Genomic DNA, 19,537 nt, shown 5'->3' on the forward strand with positions numbered 1-19,537 from the left:
AATGTTTCTTTTCTTTTAAGGTGTGAATAACAGTGATGAGTTATTTGAGAGGTAAGTATTTTCAGAATAATTCACAGGTTTACTTAAGATTGGGTATAAACTGTGTGTTTCAGAAATTCTGTTATTCATGTGTATGTGAGCTTCTACACTACATATTTTTTCATGGACTGAAAGGAATATAATTCTCATTGGGAATGGGGTGTTTTAAGAAGCTGAGGATTGCTTTATTATATCCTTTATAGTTTTGTTTCAGCACAGGTAATTAGAACGCAGTAGACTGCGCTTGCTGCATCCTTTACTGCGCGTGTATTCAGCAAGCTGGACAGGTAGAGGTTCTCTCCTGAGCCATAGGTTCACTTTTTTAAGAGCACAAAAGAAGTCATCAATGACTGATGATTAGACTTTTGCTGAGGATTCCTGGAAAGTAGAAGGAACATTAGATCTGTGTTTATTATTTTTGTGTTCATTTATGCTCTTAGAGGACATCGCTTTACATGTTCATTTTTTAAACTTTACATGTTCATTTTTGATTAATTAAACTGTAGATACTAACTAATATTTCTCAAATTGGATTTGAAAATGAAGCGTTTCAGTAGATCCACTCCAGCTGACTGGGTTAACTGATATTGGAGACATCATTGAGGACCTTATAACAAAAGACGGAGTTTCCAGGGAGGAGCTCGGTTTAACAGAACAACAAGCTAAGAGTATCTGCAGGTAATCTTTGAATAAATCATTTTTAACTCATTTAAAATGCTTATGGTTCAGGAATATTAAAAATTGACCATATTTTAATGTGATTTTTATGAAACAAACACAAAACTTCATTTTTTTCTTCATAAATACTTTTTGTGATGTTTATGTGTCATTGCTCCCTTTCCCCAACCTTAGTCAGACTGGTGTATTTAATACAGCAGCACATCTATATCCTGGGAGTTTTCCCAAGGTCTCATCACTTTATTTTTATTTTTGTTGTCATTACTATTTATACATATATATATCTTTTCATGTGTCTGTTGTCTGTTTGGATGTCTTCTTTGGAGAAATGTCTGTTCATGTCTTCTGCCAACCTTTAAATTGGATTATTTGGGGGTTTTTTGGTGTCGAGTTGTGTAAATTCTTTATGTATTTTGGATACTAACCCTTTATCGGACATGTCATTTGCAAATATGTTCTCCCATTTGGTAGGTCATCTTTTAGTTTTGTTGATTGTTCCTATTGCTGTGCAGAAGCTTTGTATTTTGATGTAGTCCCAGTCATTTATTTTTGTTTCTGTTACCCTTGCCTCAGAAGACATGTAGAAAAACGTTGCTACAATCCATGTCAGAGAAATTACTGCCTGTTCTCTTCTAGAATTTTTATGGTTTCAGGTCTCACATTTGGGTCCTTAATCCATTTTGAATTTATTTTTCTATTTAGTGTAAGAAGGTGGTCTAGTTTCATTCTTTTGCATGTTGCTGTCCAGTTTTCCCAACCCATTTGTTGAAGTGACCATATTTTCCTATAGCAAATTCTTTCCTGTTTGCCAATGAATGAATTAATTAATTGACCATAAAATAGTGTGTTTATTTCTGGGCTCTCTGTTCTGTTCCACTGAGCTGTGTGGCTGTTTTTATGCCAGTACCATACTGTTTTGATTACTACAGCATTGTGGTATATCTTGAAATCTGGTATTGTGATACTTAAACTTTTGTACTTTTTCAAGATTGCTTTGGCTTGGAGTCTTTTGTGGTTCCATACACATTGGGGGGTCATTTGTGAAAAATGCTGTTGGTGTTTTCATAGGGACTCCATTAAATCTGTAGATTGCTGTGGGTAATATGGACATTTTAACAATATTTGTTTTCCCAGCCCATGAACATAGATTATCTTTCCATTTGTTTGCATAATCTTTAATTTCTTTCATCAGTTTTTATAGTTTTCAGAATACAAGGTCTTTCACTTCCTTGGTGAGGTTTATTCCTAGGTATTTTATTATTTCTGGTGTAATTATAAGTGGGATTGTTTTCTTAATTTCTTTTTCTGCTACTTCATTACTAGTATATAGAAATGTAATGAATTTCTATATATTGATTTTGTGTTCCACATCTTACTGAATTCAATGATCAGTTCTAGTTTTTTGGTGGAGTCTGTAGGATTTCCTATATATCGTATCATGTCATCTGCAAATACTGAAAGTTTTATTTCTTCCTTGCCAAATTGGATGCTTTTTTCCCTTTTTCTTGTGTAATTGTGTGGCTAAGACTTCCAGTACTATGTTGAATGCAAGTGGTGAGAATGGACATCTTCGTCTTGTTCTGATCTTAGGGGAAAAGCTCTCAAGTTTTTTACCATTGAGTATGACATTAGCTGTGAGTTTTTCATATATGGCCTTAATTATGTTGAGGTATGTTTCCTCTAAACCTATTTCATTGAAGGTTTTTGTCATGCATGGATGTTATACTTTGTCACATGTTTTTTCTGCATCCATTGAAATGATCATATTTTTTTTTAATCCTTTCTCTTGTTGATGTGATGTTATCACATTTACTGGTTTGCAGATATTAAGCCACCCTTACATCCTTGGAATTAATCCCGCTTTATAGTGGTAAATGATTTTTTTAATGCTTTAATACTGTGGTTTGCTAATTAATATTTTGTTGAGGATTTTTGCAACTGTTCATCAGAGATATTGCCCTGTAATTCTCTCTTTATAAAGATTTGTTTAGGGGCGCTTGGGTGGCTCAGTGGGTTAAAGCCTCTGCCTTTGGCTCAGGTCATGATCCCAGGGTCCTGCGATCGAGCCCTGCATCGGGCTCCCTGCTCGGAGGGGAGCCTGCTTCCCTCTCTCTCTCTGCCTGCCTCTCTGCCTATCTCTGTCTGTGAAATTAAAAAAAAAAAATCTTTAAAGATTTGTTTATTTATTATTTTAGAGAGAAAGCATGACGGGGTGGGGCAGAGGGATAGGGAGAGAGAGAATCTTAGGCAGACTCCCCGCTGAGCATGGAGCCCAATGCAGGACTCATTCTCACAACCCCCAAGATCATGACCTGAGCTGAAATCAAAAGTCAGATACTTGGGGCGCCTGGGTGGTTCAGTGGGCTAAAGCCTCTGCCTTCAGCTCAGGTCATGATCCCAGGGTCCTGGGATTGAGCCCTGCATCTGGCTCTCTGCTCATCGGGGAGCCTGCTTCCCTTCCTCTCTCTCTGCCTACTGTGATCTCTGTCAAATAAATAAATAAAATCTTTAAAAAAAAATAAGTCAGATACTTAATCAACTGAGCCACCCAGGTGCCACAGTAGTTCTCTTTTTTTGGTAGTATGTTTATCTGGTTTTGGTATCAAGGTAAGGATGGCCTCATAGAATTAATTTGGAATCTTTCCTTCCTTTTTTATTTTTTGGAATAGTTTGAGATCCCAGGACCCTAAGACCATGACCTGAGATGAAGGCAGAGGCTTAACCCACTGAGCCACCCAGGCGCCCCTGTATGTAACATCTTATGCATAGAGCAGTCTGTATGAAGTTGGCAGGTGCTTCAGTTTGAACCCATTCTTTACTCTTCTTCCCACCTCCCATGTATTAGGTGTATGGTGTCATACTTTACATCCTTTTATTTTTATTTTGTGAGTTCCTTGACTGATTTTTATATGTATACTTATTTTTATTATTTTTGGACTTCCTACTTTTCTTACTCCTACTTACAATTTTTCCTTTCCACTTGAAGAGTCTCCTTTAACATTTCTTTATTTCTTTTTTTTTTTTAAAGATTTTATTTATTTATTTGAGGGGCGCCTGGGTGGCTCAGTTGGTTAGGCAACTGCCTTCAGCTCAGGTCATGATTCTGGAGTCCCAGGATCGAGTCCCACATTGGGCTCCCTGCTCAGCAGGGAGTCTGCTTCTCCCACTGACCTCTCTCCTCTCATGCTCTCTCTCTCTCTCAAATAATTAAATAAAATCTTTAAAAAAAAAAAAGATTTTATTTATTTATTTGAGAGAAAGAGAGAGACAGAGTGAGAGAGCATGAGAGGGGAAGTCAGAGGGAGAAGCAGACTCCCCATGGAGCTGGGAGCCTGATGTGGGACTCAATCCCAGGACTCCAGGATCATGACCTGAGCCAAAGGCAGGGGCTTAACCCACTGAGCCACCCAGGCGCCCCCCGCCCCTTTAACATTTCTTATAAGGCTGGTTTAGTGGTCATGAATTCTTTTAAATTTAGTTTGTTTGGGAAACTCTTTATCTCTCCTATTCTGAATGATAGCCTTGCTGAATGGAGTATTCTTGGCTGCAGGTTTTTTTTCCTTTCAGCCCTTTGAATATATCATTGCACTCCTTTCTGACCTGCCCAGTTTCTGCTGAAAAATCATATGATTGCCTCATGAGGTTTTCCTTGTGTGTAACTATTTTCTTTTCTCTTGCATGTAACTATTTTCTTTTCTCTTGCTGCTTTAAAAATTCTCTTTATCATTACTTTCTGCCATCTTAATTACTATGTGTCTTAGTGTGGACCTCCTTGAGATGATTTTGTTGGGGGATTTCTGTGCCTACTGGATCTGAATTTCTGTTTCCCTCTCCAGTGCTGGGAAGTTTTCAGATACTATTTTGTCGAAGTAAATTTTCTGCTCCCTTTTCTCTGTCTTCTCCTTCTGGGATCCTTATAATGCAAATGTTATTACACTTGATGGTGTTGCTGAGGCCCTAAGACTGTTTTTATTTTGTATTACTTTTTTTTCTCCTACTGGTTCAACTTGACTGCTTTCCATTATTCTGTCCTCCAGGTTGTTGATCCATTTTTCTACTTCCTCTAGTCTACTATTCTTTCCATCTGCTGTGTTTTTAATTTCATTTATTGGGTTATTCATCTCTGATTGGCTCTATGTTTTCCATCTCTTTGTTAAGGGTCTTGCTGATGTCCTTCACTCTTTTTTCAGAGAGCATCTTTTTGACCACTATTTTAAGTTCTCTTTCAGTCATATTACTATGTCCATTTCACATAGGTTTCTTCCTGTGACTCTGTCCTGTTCTTTCATTTGAGACATATTCCTCTGTGTTCATTTGGGCTAACTCTCTGTAACTGTTCTTCTGTGTTAGGGAAGTCAGCTGTATCTCCTGCCTTGCAAGTAGTGGCCTTCTGAAGACAAGGTGCTGTCACGCCCTGCAGTGCAGTGGCCCTGATCACCAGCACCTGGCGTTTCAGGGGCATCTCCTCTCTGTGTTTCACGTGCCCTGATGTTGTGGCTGAGCCACTTTTTCCTTCAGTCCAGTTGTCTATAACGTCTTTCTTTACCTGTTATGGACAGGGTGTGGTCCCTGGGTTGTTTGTGGGCCAGTCTGGGGTCACCTTGGACTTGAGTTGAGTCAGACCAAGTGTTTGCCAGAGATGCAGGAGCACTGAAGTGCAGGGTTCTTTCCTTTTGTTGTCTCCAGAGAAGCTTTTGTTGGTGGGCGGGGCCTGTAATCAGATCAGCTGTCTGCCTCTACTCCGCCACTGGGGCTGCGGTCTGATCACTGTGTGTGTTCTCTCTCCCTGGAGCAGGAGTCACTTTGGAATGCTGCTGGCTCCTGTTGGAGCTGCTTGCACATGCCAGGCTTGTCACACGGCTTCAGATGGGCTCTGGCCAAGAGCGTATTGGAGGAGCCAAGTCCACAGGAGTGCACTGGGCTGGGATGTGTGTTGTTATCATGATGTGAATAGGTTTGCTATTGGAGGCGAGTTGGAATCCTGACTGGAGGCGATGGGTCTGCAGGAAAACATGGGAGCAGATGTACTGTTGGCAAGTTAGTTAGAAGGTGTCAGTGTTGTGCTGTTCCTGCCGGTGTCCTTGTGTCTAGGCTGGGGGGCCGGGGACAGAAATGGTGCCTGCCAGGTCTTTTGTTCTTGGAGAAGTCTCCCAAAGATCCTTGCCCCTCCAACACATGCTTTGAGGTTAGTAAACAGACCTCCCTCCCCTATGTCCCAGGAGATTTTCAAACTGCTGCTTCTCTGCTGTATCCCAGAGGGCTGTCTCTTGTGCTCTCTAAGGACAGGGACTCAGTTTCCTCTCTCCCTCCAGGCTCTCCCAGACCTGAGCCTGCTTATTTTTAAAGTTCCAGGGTTTAAGTCTTTCTGATTATAAGAACTTGCAGAATTCAAGCCCTGTGGTTTTCAAAGCCAAATGTTGTGGGGAGTCATCCTTCCCGTGTGGGCTCCTCAGAGTAACGGTCTATCTCTCTCCCTACTGCACGCCCACAGCATCCCTCCCTCCAGCAGACAGTCCTGTGGTTCCATTTAGCCTCTGACTGAGTCTCCACCCTTCCTGTCCTTTTTTATTTTATTTTATTTTTTTTTTTTTTTAATTTTATTTTTCATAAACATATAATATCTTTTTATCCCCAGGGGTACAGGTCTGTGAATCGCCAGGTTTACACACTTCACAGCACTCACCATAGCACATACCCTCCCCAATGTCCATAATCCCACCCTGTCCTTTTTTATATGGCATCTTCTCTACATTTAGCTGTGGATGGAGTTTGTTCTTCCAGTTTTTTATCATTTTCTGGGTTATTTACACTGATATGAGTGTTATCTAGTCATGTCCATGGGATGAGATGGCCTTAGGGTTCTCCTACTCTTCCCTGGAAGCTCTTATCATTTTAAGTACAACATAAATTTAATCCTTTTTTTTTAGAAGTAATTAAATATTTTTTAACATTTTATTTACCCATTCATTTTTAGAGAGAACGTGTGTGTATGCACATGCATGCAAGTGGGGGGGAGGGATAGAGGGTGAGGGAGAGGGACAAGCAGACTCTGAGCTGAGCGTGGAGGCTGATGCAGGGCTCAGTCTCATGACCCTGAGATCATGAACTGAGCCAAAATCAAGAGTCAGCCGCTTAAGCAAATGAGCCACCCAGGCGCCCCATAATACTTTGCCCTCAATATTAATCCTTAGAATACATATTTAATAGCCTTTTCTTGGAATATTAGGTTAAAATTTTTTTCCTTGCAACGTGTCCTGATCCAAGAACTGGTTCCTGATAGAATAAAGTCTGGCTCTTCTACTAATGCTTCCTTGGGATACGTATACCTCTTGGCTTGTTTATATAAGAGAGTCAACCTTATGAATGTTATGACTATTTCATCAATAATGTATTAAGTATCAAGTTTAGAATAAAAATATGGTTTGTATTTTTGAATGGAGATAGAACTATAAAACCAGTGTGACATAAGGCCAGGTTATATCAGTGTGCTATGGGAGCTGCGGAGAGAGTCAGTCCAATGCAGCAGCTTCCCTAGTTACTGTGTTTGAGCTGTATTCCAAAGCACAGATAGAAATTCGTGGTGCTTATAAATAATAGAAAGGGTATTCGAGACAGCAAGAATATAAAATACCAAGGAGTGATGATCAGAAGTGGGCTGGGAGTTAGATGTGACTGGAGTTATGTCGTAGAAGGAGAGAGAGGGTCTGGCTGGGTGTGCTGGCTGTAGATTCGGGACCAAAGGCACCCATTTCTTATCTGTAAGCAGTAAGGGGTCAGCAAAGGGCTTTAAACTAGAAATGGGAGCCAATGGGAGGTCTTACTTAGTAGTCTAAAGATGAAGGGGTTCAGAATGGAGCGTGTGGGGTAATAATCGTGCGTAAACCTGGAGGAAGTGAGAATGATTTTCTCACTTCTCCTGCATCAGCCTCCACGCTCAGGTGACTGAGTTGATGGGGATTTCTTTGGCAAGATAGAGAATGTAGTTTCAGTTGTTATAAGGTGTTAGGAGAATATTCAGTAATATTGGCACATTAGATTTAGGTCATCCCGGAAGCAAATGCTAAAATGAGATTTAGGTGAGCTAGAGATTTATTTGGGGAAACACCTGTGAGGGAGAAAGGGGCACGAGCCAGAGGAAGTGGGGATAGCTGTCAGACTACAGTCCCAGTGTGGATTTGATCCTGTGTTAGGGGTCCCCAGGATCACCTTAAGTTCACTGATTGACTGGGAGGACTTACAGAACTCATAGAGTCATACTCACAATTTATTACAACAAGAGAATTCAAAGAAAACCAGCAAGAGGAGTGGAGTGCATGCAGTGAATTCTGAGGGAAACCAGGCACAGGTTCCTAAGAAACCTCTCCCAGTGTGGTCTCAACAGGACACAGTTCCTGAAGCAGCAGGTTGTGTCCGCACACATGAGATAATGTCCACCACAGAGACTCATTTATAGAGCCTCAGTTCCCAGAGTTTTTCTTGGGGGCTGGTCGAGTAGGCAGCCTCTTCCTAGCACATACCAAATCCACATTTCCAGAAGGAAAAGCAGGTTTTCAGTGTAAACCATACTGTTTGTATCAGTGACCTTCCATTCAGGATGATGTTCTCCTCTCCTGCTGGGTAAGGAGTCTGTCCCAAACCCTGCCTCACACCACCTGTTTTTCGGACCATTCGTTAGTACTACTATGTCTGCTCATGTCATCTGAGAAGCAGAAGGCATGTGTAAGACGTTTATTGGGAGAAAGGCCTGTGAGGGGAAAGGGCGGAAAACATAGAAGTGGGGGAAGCATCAGATCACAGTGTGTTATCACAGCCTGTGGAGGAGAGGGAAGGAGGAGGGGAGAGGGTCAAGCAAGCGCAATGTTGCAGTATGGTGTTCTAGGAATGTTTCAGCTGGGTCAGTGGTGGACATCCATCAGCATGGCCCACCAGAGGAGTCCTGTGTCTTGCAGGAAGGGGCCAGCCATAACATGCCCGCCATGCCCAGTTATTAGTTCAGGTCAGCCTGTGGAAAGTATGGCATGGGCACGAAAGCAAGGGTAGATCCTCAAGCGCAGCTGTTTAGAAGTCATCTCTGTGGCATGTGTTGGAAGTGTTTGAGGTATTCCAGGAGTAGATGATTGGTGAAGAAGTCCAAAACAGAACCTTTAAAGACATTAATATTGAAGAGGGGAGCAGACATGAAAGGAGCCAACGTAGGAGGCTGCACAGTGTTTTCAGAGTTAGAATAAGACCCATGTTGGAGTTTAACAAAGAAAAGAAGGGCCAGTTGTATTAAATGTTCTCGAGAAGTACAGTGGGAGGAAGAGGCTATTGGTGAGCTTTTTGTTGGTGGTGGAGGTGAGCTTTCTGAAATCATTTTCAGTGGATTTCAGGGAACAGGTTGGAGCAAGTTGATAGAGACATGAGTGTACTGCTTTTTGAGAACAGGAAAAAGCTCTTGGCTGGCTCAGTCAGTGGCACGTGTGACTCTTGATGTCAAGGTTGTAAGTTCAAGCCCCACGTTGGGTGTAGAAATTACTTCAGAAAAATCTTTAAAAAAAAATCCCTTTCCAAATAAACTGTATTTAGTTGTGATACTACTTAGATCCATAAAAAATGTAAAATTAAGTGATGCCCTGCCTGTTAAATTTCTCAGAATTCAGCATTCTTCTGGTAGACGAACACAAAGAACTGAGAAGGAAAGAAGAGAAATTCAGGTGTGGATGAAAAGAAAACGCAAGGAAAGAATGGCAGAGTACTTAAACCAGTTGGCAGAGAAGAGAGGGCAAGAACATGACCCTTTCTGCCCAAGGAGCAATCCAGTAAGTATGCAGGATCGGGGCAGTGGGATTAGCAGCGAATATGTGCAGTTTTCCCTGGCAAATATTCAAGAAAAGGATTAACATAATTTGGATACATTTTTTATTAGATAGAAATGTCACCATTTGACTTGTCAGAAAATGTTAATTAACAAAATGTAGCAAGGTATTCTATAAGCCATGTTCTGTTAAACTTTTTTTTTTTTTTTAAGATTTTTATTTATTTATTTATGTATTTGCAGAGTAACAGGGAACCCAAGTAGCGGGAGTGGGAGAGGGAGAAGCAGCCTTGCTGCCCAGGCAGGGCTTGATCCCAAGACCCTGGGATCATGACCTGAGCCAAAGGCAGACTCTTAACAACTGAGCCACCTGGGTGCCTCTCTGTTGAACTATCTTAAATACTTTTTCTTCCCCTGGCTAACTATGGCTCTTGCTAATTTTAACTAAGTGAAGAGGTTAACTGATTGGTGACCAATTGGAACTTTTCCCTTAATTTTCAGTGAGAGTCAATGGCAGTTGAACAACTGTGTGTGTAGCAAAGCCATTTAAAAAATCAATTTTGTATCCATAAGTTATCTACAAAAAATAGATATGGGGGCGCCTGGGGAGCTCAGTGGGTTAAGCCTCTGCCTTCAGCTCAGGTCATGATCTCAGGGTCCTGTTACTTTGATAATCACATTACTATGAAAATTACATTTGAATTATACTTACAGTTTATCTTTTACTTTGTAATTTGAGATAAAATATATAGTACTTAATTTTTTTCAGCATCATTAGAGGAACATGTTCTATAAAAGTGAATTTCCCAGACAGGGGTGTCACATTTAAGCACCAAATGGTGCAAAGTAGGTAAACTGTTAAGTAAATTGCATACTTTATTTGTGTCTGGAGATATTTTTTTTTTAAAGATTTTATTTATTTGACAAGCAGAGATCACAAGTAGGCAGAGAGGCAGGCAGAGAGAGAAGAAGGGAAGCAGGGGAAGCAGGCTCCCCGCTGAGCAGAGAGCCCGATGTGGGGCTTGATCCCAGGACCCTGAGATCATGACCTGAGCTGAAGGCAGAGGCTTTAACCCACTGAGCCACCTAGGCGCCCCTGTGTCTGGAGATATTAATATCAATTTTTTTTTTCTTTTAAGAGAGAGTGTAGTCATGTGCACATGACCTGGAGGGAGGGGCAGAGGGAGAGGGAGAGAAAGAGGATCTCTCCCTATGGGGCTTGATCTCATGACCCTAAGATCATGACCTGAACCAAAATCAAGAGTCAGGTACTTAACCAACTGAGCCACCCAGGTGGCCCGAGGTTAATTAACAGAACATTTTGTGGATAGTGTTAAGGACCTGGTTAATGACCTTCAAGGCTGCTGAGGTACCTGACTAGAATCTTCAAGTGCATGTGTTTATGTGTGTGTTCTTCTACCCACAGGGGGTGGGTTCTGGTATCACCCTGTCAACCAAGCAAATACCCAAGATAGTTAGGATGGTGTCCAATTTTGGAACAAATTAACTCTGAGGGCACTGGCATTGCTTGGTCCGTCGACTTCATGACCTCTCCTCCACAAGTGCAAACACCTGTTTATTTGTATCTTCTATTCAGATGAAGGTATTGGGATTAGTGAGAGGTTAATGTAATTAAAAATTTCATTCGAATTTGGATCAGAAATTAATAAGACCTTTAATTTGTTACTGACGACTTCCATGTAGGGCCTGTAGAGAGTGAATGCACTTCTATGTGCATTTTTATATACACAATTGTGTCTAAAAGGACTTGACTTCATTAGTAACTCCATAGTTACTCTTAGGGTTCTGGAATAAGACACTTGCTAGTTTGCCTCCTGGTGCATAAGTCTGAAGAGTTTACAAGTCACAGTGAACATACTACAGTAGGTTGCTGGGAGACATTTTAAAACATCAAAATGATAGTTTTCAAGGTCTGACTCCTTTCTGCTTGATCAAGTACACTATTAATCACAAGACCGAGTATGAAGAGTGTGTGTCTTCATCCTTAAAATGTTGTTGTTTCCCATTTCAAATGCAGCTGACACAGTATGTTAGTGAATTGAATTTAAATTTTAAAAAAAGGAAAAAGAAATGCAGCTGATAAGGTTCTCTCCTTTTGATAAAATGCTGAATTTAGCTGCTAAAATAGATTTTGCTTTCCACTTACTGAATTAGATTTTAATCACATGGTGCTTTAACATTTTCATGATTTGTGTTTGGGATAGGAAGCTTCGTCAAATATGAGAGTGTTTTGCACTGTTTCCTGAAGAGCAAAAACACGTTTTAAGCTCCCATTAAAATTGATTAGTGGAATTTTCATGTTTTTCGTGCATCAAAAAGGCTTAATTATTTGAACTGAACAGTAACAAACTAACCGGGTATTTCTCGTGCAGTTTTACATGACTTCAAGGGAAATCAGGCTGAGACAGAAGATGAAGAACGAAAAGGACAGGTGAGCTGGGTAGCTGTACCCCTAGCGCCCTCTCCAGTCTGCGCACCTGAGGTGCAAGCTACGCCTGAGGAACTCCAGTCTTCACAGTAGCTCCTTTTTGTCCATTAACAGAACATTATGGGAGATAACTGCAAGGAAAATAGACTCCACTAGACTTTTTAGGAATTTGCTTTCAAATATCTTTTATTCTGTTGAATTTTCATGACTTTTACTTCCGCTCTTGTCCTCCCTCTCCCAATCCAGATATGTATGAACATTTTGAAAATACCTAAAAGGGCCATAACTGCAGGTACCTTTACTAATTTCCACCTAATGTTTTTCAGAAATCTGAAATATGAATTTGCATTTGAAAAGCATTGAAAAAAATGCTAGGTGATCTTTCAAACATTCCGTTCCCTCTCGAGGTATGAATTGAAAATGACTCTTTCATTAAATGTTGTTTAATTCTTTGTCTTAAGATTGCTACTCTCTGACCACTATAGTCGGCGGATCTCACAAGCGTACAGTCTGATGAATGAACTGTTATCTGAGTCAGTACAGCTCCCAACAGCTGCACAGAAAGCCTTGCCTAACAAACCCAGAGCTGCTCCCGTTTCCCAAGAGCAACATTCTCTTTCGCCAAGAAGGTGAGACAGTTTGACATATCATTCGGCGAGATTATGTCAGGCATGGTAAGAAGAATGTGGTGCTTCTGTCGCCCAAGTTCAGTGTATTTGCATCTATGTTGCTCAGAAATATGAAAATCAAGTAAAGGAAAACATGGTCCTATGATTACAAGGTCTTTATAAGTTTATAGAATCACCAAGGAAAACGACAACAATGTCATTATATCTCTTAGAGATGGCAAAGCACTTCGGCATACCTAACACAATTTTGCTATCTGTTCAATTCTGTTTCCTCCTTTTCTGCAGTCTGCCACCTCACTCACTGTTCTCCCCTTTTCTCCACTTGGCTCCCCTCTTGTAGAAACAGTCCTCACCAGCTTCTCACTTCTCCGCTGTCTCTTCCCAGCACAAACCCACATGTGATCAGGTCACTGTGTGTGTATAATTTGGGGTCTACTCAAAATACCAGAGACTCCCTTGAATCTTTTCTGAAATAAAGCAGGGTATTAAATACATAAGTAACTGCCAAATACATAGATAATTTGAATTGGGCAGATAACCAAAAACAGTTTCCTTGAAAAAAACAAAGTTTAAGTTTAAACGAAAAATGATTTGTTGAGAATTGTTATAACGTGAAACATAACTGCTGAAGTACAGAGTAAGCAATGTCAAGTGAATGTGTTAATCAGGGTTAGAATTTGGGCCTTCTGAAATAAAGCTCATTACTGGTTTGAGATTCTAGGGATATATAATAATTACATAATTTCTACTTTAGAGAGAATCAACGTGGTCACAATATTCCAGTAAATCAACCTGGAAAATTCAGATATATATCCAGACCAAGTTATATCCGAAAGGGGAAACCTCAAGGCCTTCCTTGGCCATGTGGTAAGAATTTAAGCTTTTTTTAAATTTTAAATTTTGTATAATTTGGACCTCCTTGTCTCCAGAGTTGGTTTTCATTAATAAAATGAGATCTTCATGAAAAGCAGTTCTCATGTCAGCAGAATGCAGTTGCAGGATTGGTAAAGACTCACCTGTGCTGGGATTTGTTTGTTCTGCCGCTTTGAAATAGGAAGACCCCAGAAATCTTCTTAAACAAATGGCCTTTTTATAATAGAGTTTGAACAGTCAATATTTAGAGAAGACTTATTTGGGAATATGTTTCTTTTTGTGTGTCTGGCTGAAAAGGTAGGCATTTTACAAGTCAAGTTCTTAGAGACATCAGATGGACTAGATAGATACCAGGATGTCACAGAAGAGGAATAGTAAGAGGCTTATATTGAAATATCATGTTTGGGGCGCCTGGGTGGCTCAGTGGGTTAAAGCCTCTGCCTTCAGCTCAGGTCATGATCCCAGGGTCCTGGGATCGAACCCCGCATCAGGCTCTCTGCTCAGTGGGGAGCCTGCTTCCCCCCCATCTCTCTCTGCCTGCATCTCTGCCTACTTGTGATCTCTGTCTGTCAAATAAATAAATAAAATCGTAAAAAAAAAAAAAGAAATATCATATTTTTACCTTTGAACATCCTTTTGCACATTTGAAGATATAACATCTGTTATTTATCGCTAGCCTTCCTTTAGTTAATTTTGCCATATTTGGGTTTTGATTACCAGAGTAAAACATACTTATTTTGTGAAATGATTACACATTAAAAATGTATAATCATAGGGGCACCTGGATGGCTCAGTCAGTTGAGTGTATGGCTCTTTTTTTTTTTTTAATATTTTATTTATTTATTAGAGAGGGAGCACAGAGAGTGGGAGGGAGAAGCAGACTCCCCATGGAGCAGGGAGCCCGATGCGGGGCTCGATCCCAGAACTCTGGGATTATGACCTGAGCCAAAGGCAGACATTTAACCCAGCTGAGCCACCCAGGTGCCCCACTTGTCTGGCTTTTTTAATTTTCAGCTCAGGTCATAATTCTCAGGATCATGAGATTGATTGAGCCTCTCATCAGGCTCTGCACTCAGCAGAGTCTGCTTGGGGTTCTCTCTTTCTCTCTGCTCCTCCCCCAGCTCGTACTCTCTCCCACCAAAAATAAAGAAAATCTTAAGAAATATATAATCATGGTTAATATGTAGTATAAATGCATACAGCTTTTAGCTGTATAATAAACTAATGTGCCAGGTTCTATTTAAGCTCTTTAATTACAACCCTGTGAGACACGTACTGTTATAGTCCCATTTTACAGGTGAGAAAACCCAGGCAGAGAAAGTTGAAATAAGTCCCTTAGATCAGATAGCTAGGGATTTAAACCCGGTCTGGGTCTAGAGCCTACACACTTAGAAACTACGCTTCATTATGCTGCCTCAATTTAGAAAATTGAAGTTTCTATGAATTCCAGTCCTCCTAATAAAACTTCATAGTTTAACTCCTGCTCTTAATTAACATAATAAGAGTGCTCTTTTTAAACTAAAATTTCAAAGTAGTAACCATGTTTTTTTTTAAGTTTTATTTTATACCTGATACATTTGCCAAAGTTAAATAAAAGAAATGCCAAAAATTGGCAAAGATTTTAAACTTCAATCTATGGTTTCTCAATATCAGATGGAGAAGTCTTGGATTCTGTGGAAATGTGTCTTTGGCTTGGGTCTGTCCAGAGTCAGGCCTGTATGATGATGTTGCACTTGCCTGGGCTAAGGCCTTGGCCCTCCTTTGGTCAGCTCCCCTACTCGTGGGGGACTGTCCTCGAAAAGGTGCTCCTGCACGTGGGGACCCCCATCCCACACAGATCTGTCTGGAGCTTGTCCCCGGCCTTCAAGGCAGCCCCTCCTCCTGCCTTCTTAGCCTCCTTTCCCCATCTCATAGGTTAAAGGAGTTTGTCTGTTTTTCTAGGAACTGCTACTTATACCATACAGAGCAGAGGTGGCAGAGGCAAAGTGGCAGTAAGGAAGGCTGTGGCATCTCCAGTTACCTTCCAAAAAGGTAAGGGATAAGTAAAGAATAAAGTTCTTCAACTTAAATTTTTTAAAAGTTGTCAGGCAGTCTCAGAAATTTCAAATGCAGGTTTCAGACTGCGGGTGCGGCAGTGTGGCACGGTGGCTTGGGAATGGCTGCGGCGTTCGCTCTCTCTGGAATCCTAGGTCACCACTTATTCTTTAGCTTTGGGCACATTCCTAACGCATTTGTGTAAGCTTCAACTTTCTCGCCTGCAAAATCCTGATTGTTAGAGTGAGAGCCCGTATTATGGGCTTAGCAGAGTACTGAACATAAAAACAAGTACTCGAGGGGCGGCTGTTGTCACAGAGCCATGGTAAGTTTGGGGACTCTGAATGAGCTGTGCTCTGATCACCTGGAGAGGGAAATGGCCATGATCTTAGTGCCTAAGAATTAAGATCTAGCCCCGGCGCAGCCCTCGCCCCTTGTAACTCTTCATCATTTACAAAGTGTGTTCACGGTATTCTCCTGGGAGCTCCCCGTCACGGCCCCATTTTCCTGCTGAAGCCAGGGAGCTCAGGGAAGTGATGCCTGATGCCGGGCTCTGTACTCACACGGCCTGTGAGTGATCGCGCTTAGTCCTCACAGTAACTGAGTGAGCTCTCTGGCATTATCCTGATTCACAGAAATGACTACATGTGGTAGAGACAATAATGCAAACACTGATTACACTTAGTATAAAAATGATGAGAAACATGAATGAGTCTATTCCTGCCTTTAGGCCTCTCTTCTGTGCCGCCACCTTCCAGTTCACTGCCTCTGTCTTCAGCCATGTCTGCTCTTTACCCTGTCATGTTTGTGTTACTTTGATGGCTCTATGTCCTAGGAATCCTCTTTGGTTCTTTTTCCATAGTTTTCCCCACTGAATCCCTTAAAACCAGGCTGTAATTACTAGAATCAGTTTGAGTGCTAGAAGCATCATTTCCTGTGCCATTAATTGTATAACCCCAGACTTTTGTTTTTATTTCAAAGTCTCTCATTTTAATCTTCTGTAAAATTTTTAGGTGAGAGTACTCCAAAGCTATCTTATTCTTTTCTCAAAAAATACCTGGCAATGTTAGTTTAACAGATAAAAACCCCAAAATGCAATGTGGCCCCTAGAAATAGCTGAAGTTATAGGTACACTGATATTATATTTATGGAAGCTCCAGAACTGCAGGGTTTTGTGAAGTGAATTATGATCTAGCATGAGGCTTTGCCCTTAAAAAAGCAAACAGAAGTATTTCTTTCATTGTCCAGGGGTAGTCCTGCCTGTGACAGGATGAACTTGGTAGGACTCCCAAGTTTCTAGCTTGGCTGTGTGTCTAGAGTATGGCCCAAGACCGGCAAGCGGAGGGACAGGGTTTTCTTCTGGAGGTGGTACAGGGAATGGATTCTGTTTTTCTGTTCAGTTTCAGATTCCTCAGGCTGGACCCCATAGATGTTTGGCAGTAGGTTTCATAAAGAAACTGGGGGGTGGTGGTCACCGTCCGTCAGAGAGAGTGCTTCTTGGGAGGGAAGCCCGTGCACTTGCCAGCCTAGTTTCCATGGTGGGGTTTCTTTCCGATGTATCACTGACCTTTTACCTTAGAACGCGTCCGCTGTCCACACTGGGGCACGAACACCCACACTTGAAAAGCTTCGCACGTGCTCAGTTTCACAGCATTGTTTTCATATTTTACTTTAAGATTGGCTATCCCGAGCAAATGCTAGAGAAATGCACTCTGATCTGAAGCGAAGGAGATTACAAAGTCATCCCTGCAGAAAGCAAGGTGAGAAAAAGCCAGTGGCGGCTTCTCAAGGTGTGTAGATTCCCCGCAGGTAAAGGTTTATCCTAAAGTCCAGGACCATTAACCTTAATTTCTTAATTTTGGTGATGATTTTGTCATTCTTCTTGATAGCAATAATTAAGTCCATCTGATGAGTATTGAAGTCTAGTTAGCGCATGAGCTGTGGCTGCTGTGAGGGTGGGATCGCTTGGCGGTCACAGCCTTTGCTGATCTCTCACAGCCTGAACACTTGGAGCGGGCGTCCCAGCGCCACCTCCGTGTGTTGCCGTCTCCTTCGGAGAGACTACCTGCCTCGTGGTTATCATGCTTCTTAACCACTTGGTGTTCTCTCTCTTATCAGCCTTCAGTCTCAAGTTCTGTTTTACTGTTTTCTTTTTCGCCGCAGTGTTTGTTCACACAACTTCGCAGTTGGAACTTCTCCACGGTTCCATTATATCTGCGGCCTCTCCTCTCCTAGAGGTTACTTCTAGACTTGTTCTCTCTAGGACTCTCTTGTCCTAGAGGTTCCTGTTATTTTTAAAATGACGAGATGGCCAGAATTCAGTTGTCAGGGAAGGGGCGCGCGGCTGGCTCAGCTGGTGGAGGGGGCAGCTCCCGATCCCGGGCTGTGAGTGGAAGCCCTGTGTTGAGTGCAGAGATTTCTTTTTTTTTTTTTTAAGATTTTATTTATTTATTTGACAGAGATCACAAGTAGGCAGAGAGGCAGGCAGAGAGAGAGGAGGGGAAGCAGGCTCTCCGCTGAGCAGAGAGCCCGACACGAGGCTCGAACCCAGGACCCTGGGATCATGACCTGAGCCGAAAGCAGAGACTTCAACCCACTGAGCCACCCAGGTGCCCCAAGTGCAGAGATTTCTTAAAAATAAGTCACAAAAAAACTTTAAATATTAGATAAAACATGACTGCCTTGGATTTGATAATAAAAGTCAGAATAAACAAGCCAATTTATAAGTGAATCAGTCCCACTAGCTTTGTCCTTTTCCCATGAAAGGTTCCGGTGCTCCATGTCGTGTGCAGTGTACGAAAAATCACATCACTGCCGAGCTTTCACCTCAGTCAAAGCAGGTGTGTGTAGAGTACGAGAGGGAGGAGACCATGGTGAGTCCTTGGGTGGTACCTTCACACATCCGTGCAATTCTTCAGGAGAGTCACGGTTCCCTTCTACAGGTAAGCGCTGTTCCCCATCTCCGTCTGCCTGTGATTTCCGTGTTCTCCCGTTGTTGTTGTTGCTTATTGTTCTCTGTGGGGTGTGGAGCTCCTGCAAGACTGAAGCAGTCTTTCAAAGCATCTACACTTTTGGCTTAGTATTCTAGCATTTGTCTTTCAGAATTTTCCTTGAATTTGTATTTTCCTTTCAACTAAAGAATAACAAAAAAAGTAAGAACAGATAATTGTACTACAAGTATAAAAATCCATCGTGTCCATTCTTCAGACCTGGTGCCAGCATCTAGTTGTGTCAGATGATGTTCAGCCCATGGTCACTCCAGATGTGCTGGGCAACCACCGCCCTAGTTTGCTTCACCAGTTGGGGGATGAGCAGCCCTAGAAACTTTGGAAAGCTTAGTTCATGTTCCATTTATTGTTTTTCTCAGGCTCAGATCACAACTTACTGCCTTTCTTAATTTGATAGGACTTGTCAGCCGTTGAGGAAGAGCGAGAGCCTCCTTCCCACGGCATGGACAGCGTGTCTGAGAGCACCGGCAGCATCCTCAGCAAGCTTGACTGGAAGGCCATTGAAGACATGGTGGCCGGTGTGGAGGACAAGAGCCTGTCTGTCCACCGGGCCTGGGACCTGTAAGACCTGAGTATCTGTTGCCAAGCAAAGCCCGGCACCTCAGTGGTAGTCGTTCTGAAAGATTTGTGTGTTTGAAAGAGAGAAGCAGTGAAGGGAGCCATGTGTACACACCACCAGCAACCATATCATTACCCAGATTAGCCATGGCAAGAGGGAAAATAAACGCTTCTCAATAATTTCGCCTTCATGGGTAAAGGGTTGTTTAACTATAGATCTGTTGCATGCTTTTGCATTTGACCTATCCTTAGACACCATTTTTTTAAATGATGAAAAAATGAAAAGTAACTTTCAAGTTTACATAATATTTAAGTTACTTTCAATAAAAAAATCTCTTTTGTCTTCTTCTTTACTATCTCCTGAGTTTTGAGAAACAAACTTATATGGATAATTGAGGGGAATAAGAAAGTCACAATCTCACCCCGAGACTCAATAACAAACTCCGTTTCAGAACACGGCCTAAAATTCAGC

At 41.7% G+C, this 19,537-nt stretch overlaps 1 protein-coding gene across 1 annotated transcript in view; it reads left to right on the forward strand.

Annotated features, from left to right (window-relative positions):
* Positions 1-19,333, forward strand: part of LOC111140943 (chromosome unknown C5orf42 homolog) — a 135,293-nt gene extending 115,960 nt beyond the window's left edge. The window contains exons 44-52 of the mRNA XM_022493213.1: positions 21-51; positions 586-717; positions 9,353-9,518; positions 11,908-11,966; positions 12,425-12,592; positions 13,347-13,459; positions 15,407-15,496; positions 18,266-18,441; positions 18,905-19,333. Coding sequence (XP_022348921.1) covers positions 21-51; positions 586-717; positions 9,353-9,518; positions 11,908-11,966; positions 12,425-12,592; positions 13,347-13,459; positions 15,407-15,496; positions 18,266-18,441; positions 18,905-19,072 — 1,103 coding nt within the window. The 3' untranslated portion in view covers positions 19,073-19,333. The remainder of the gene's footprint in view (positions 1-20; positions 52-585; positions 718-9,352; positions 9,519-11,907; positions 11,967-12,424; positions 12,593-13,346; positions 13,460-15,406; positions 15,497-18,265; positions 18,442-18,904) is intronic.
* Positions 19,334-19,537: the final 204 nt, after the last annotated feature.

Source organism: Enhydra lutris, unplaced genomic scaffold (genome assembly GCF_002288905.1).
Source record: "Enhydra lutris kenyoni isolate GAN:26980312 unplaced genomic scaffold, ASM228890v2 scaffoldscaffold5, whole genome shotgun sequence".
Classification (NCBI taxonomy): Eukaryota; Metazoa; Chordata; class Mammalia; order Carnivora; family Mustelidae; genus Enhydra; species Enhydra lutris.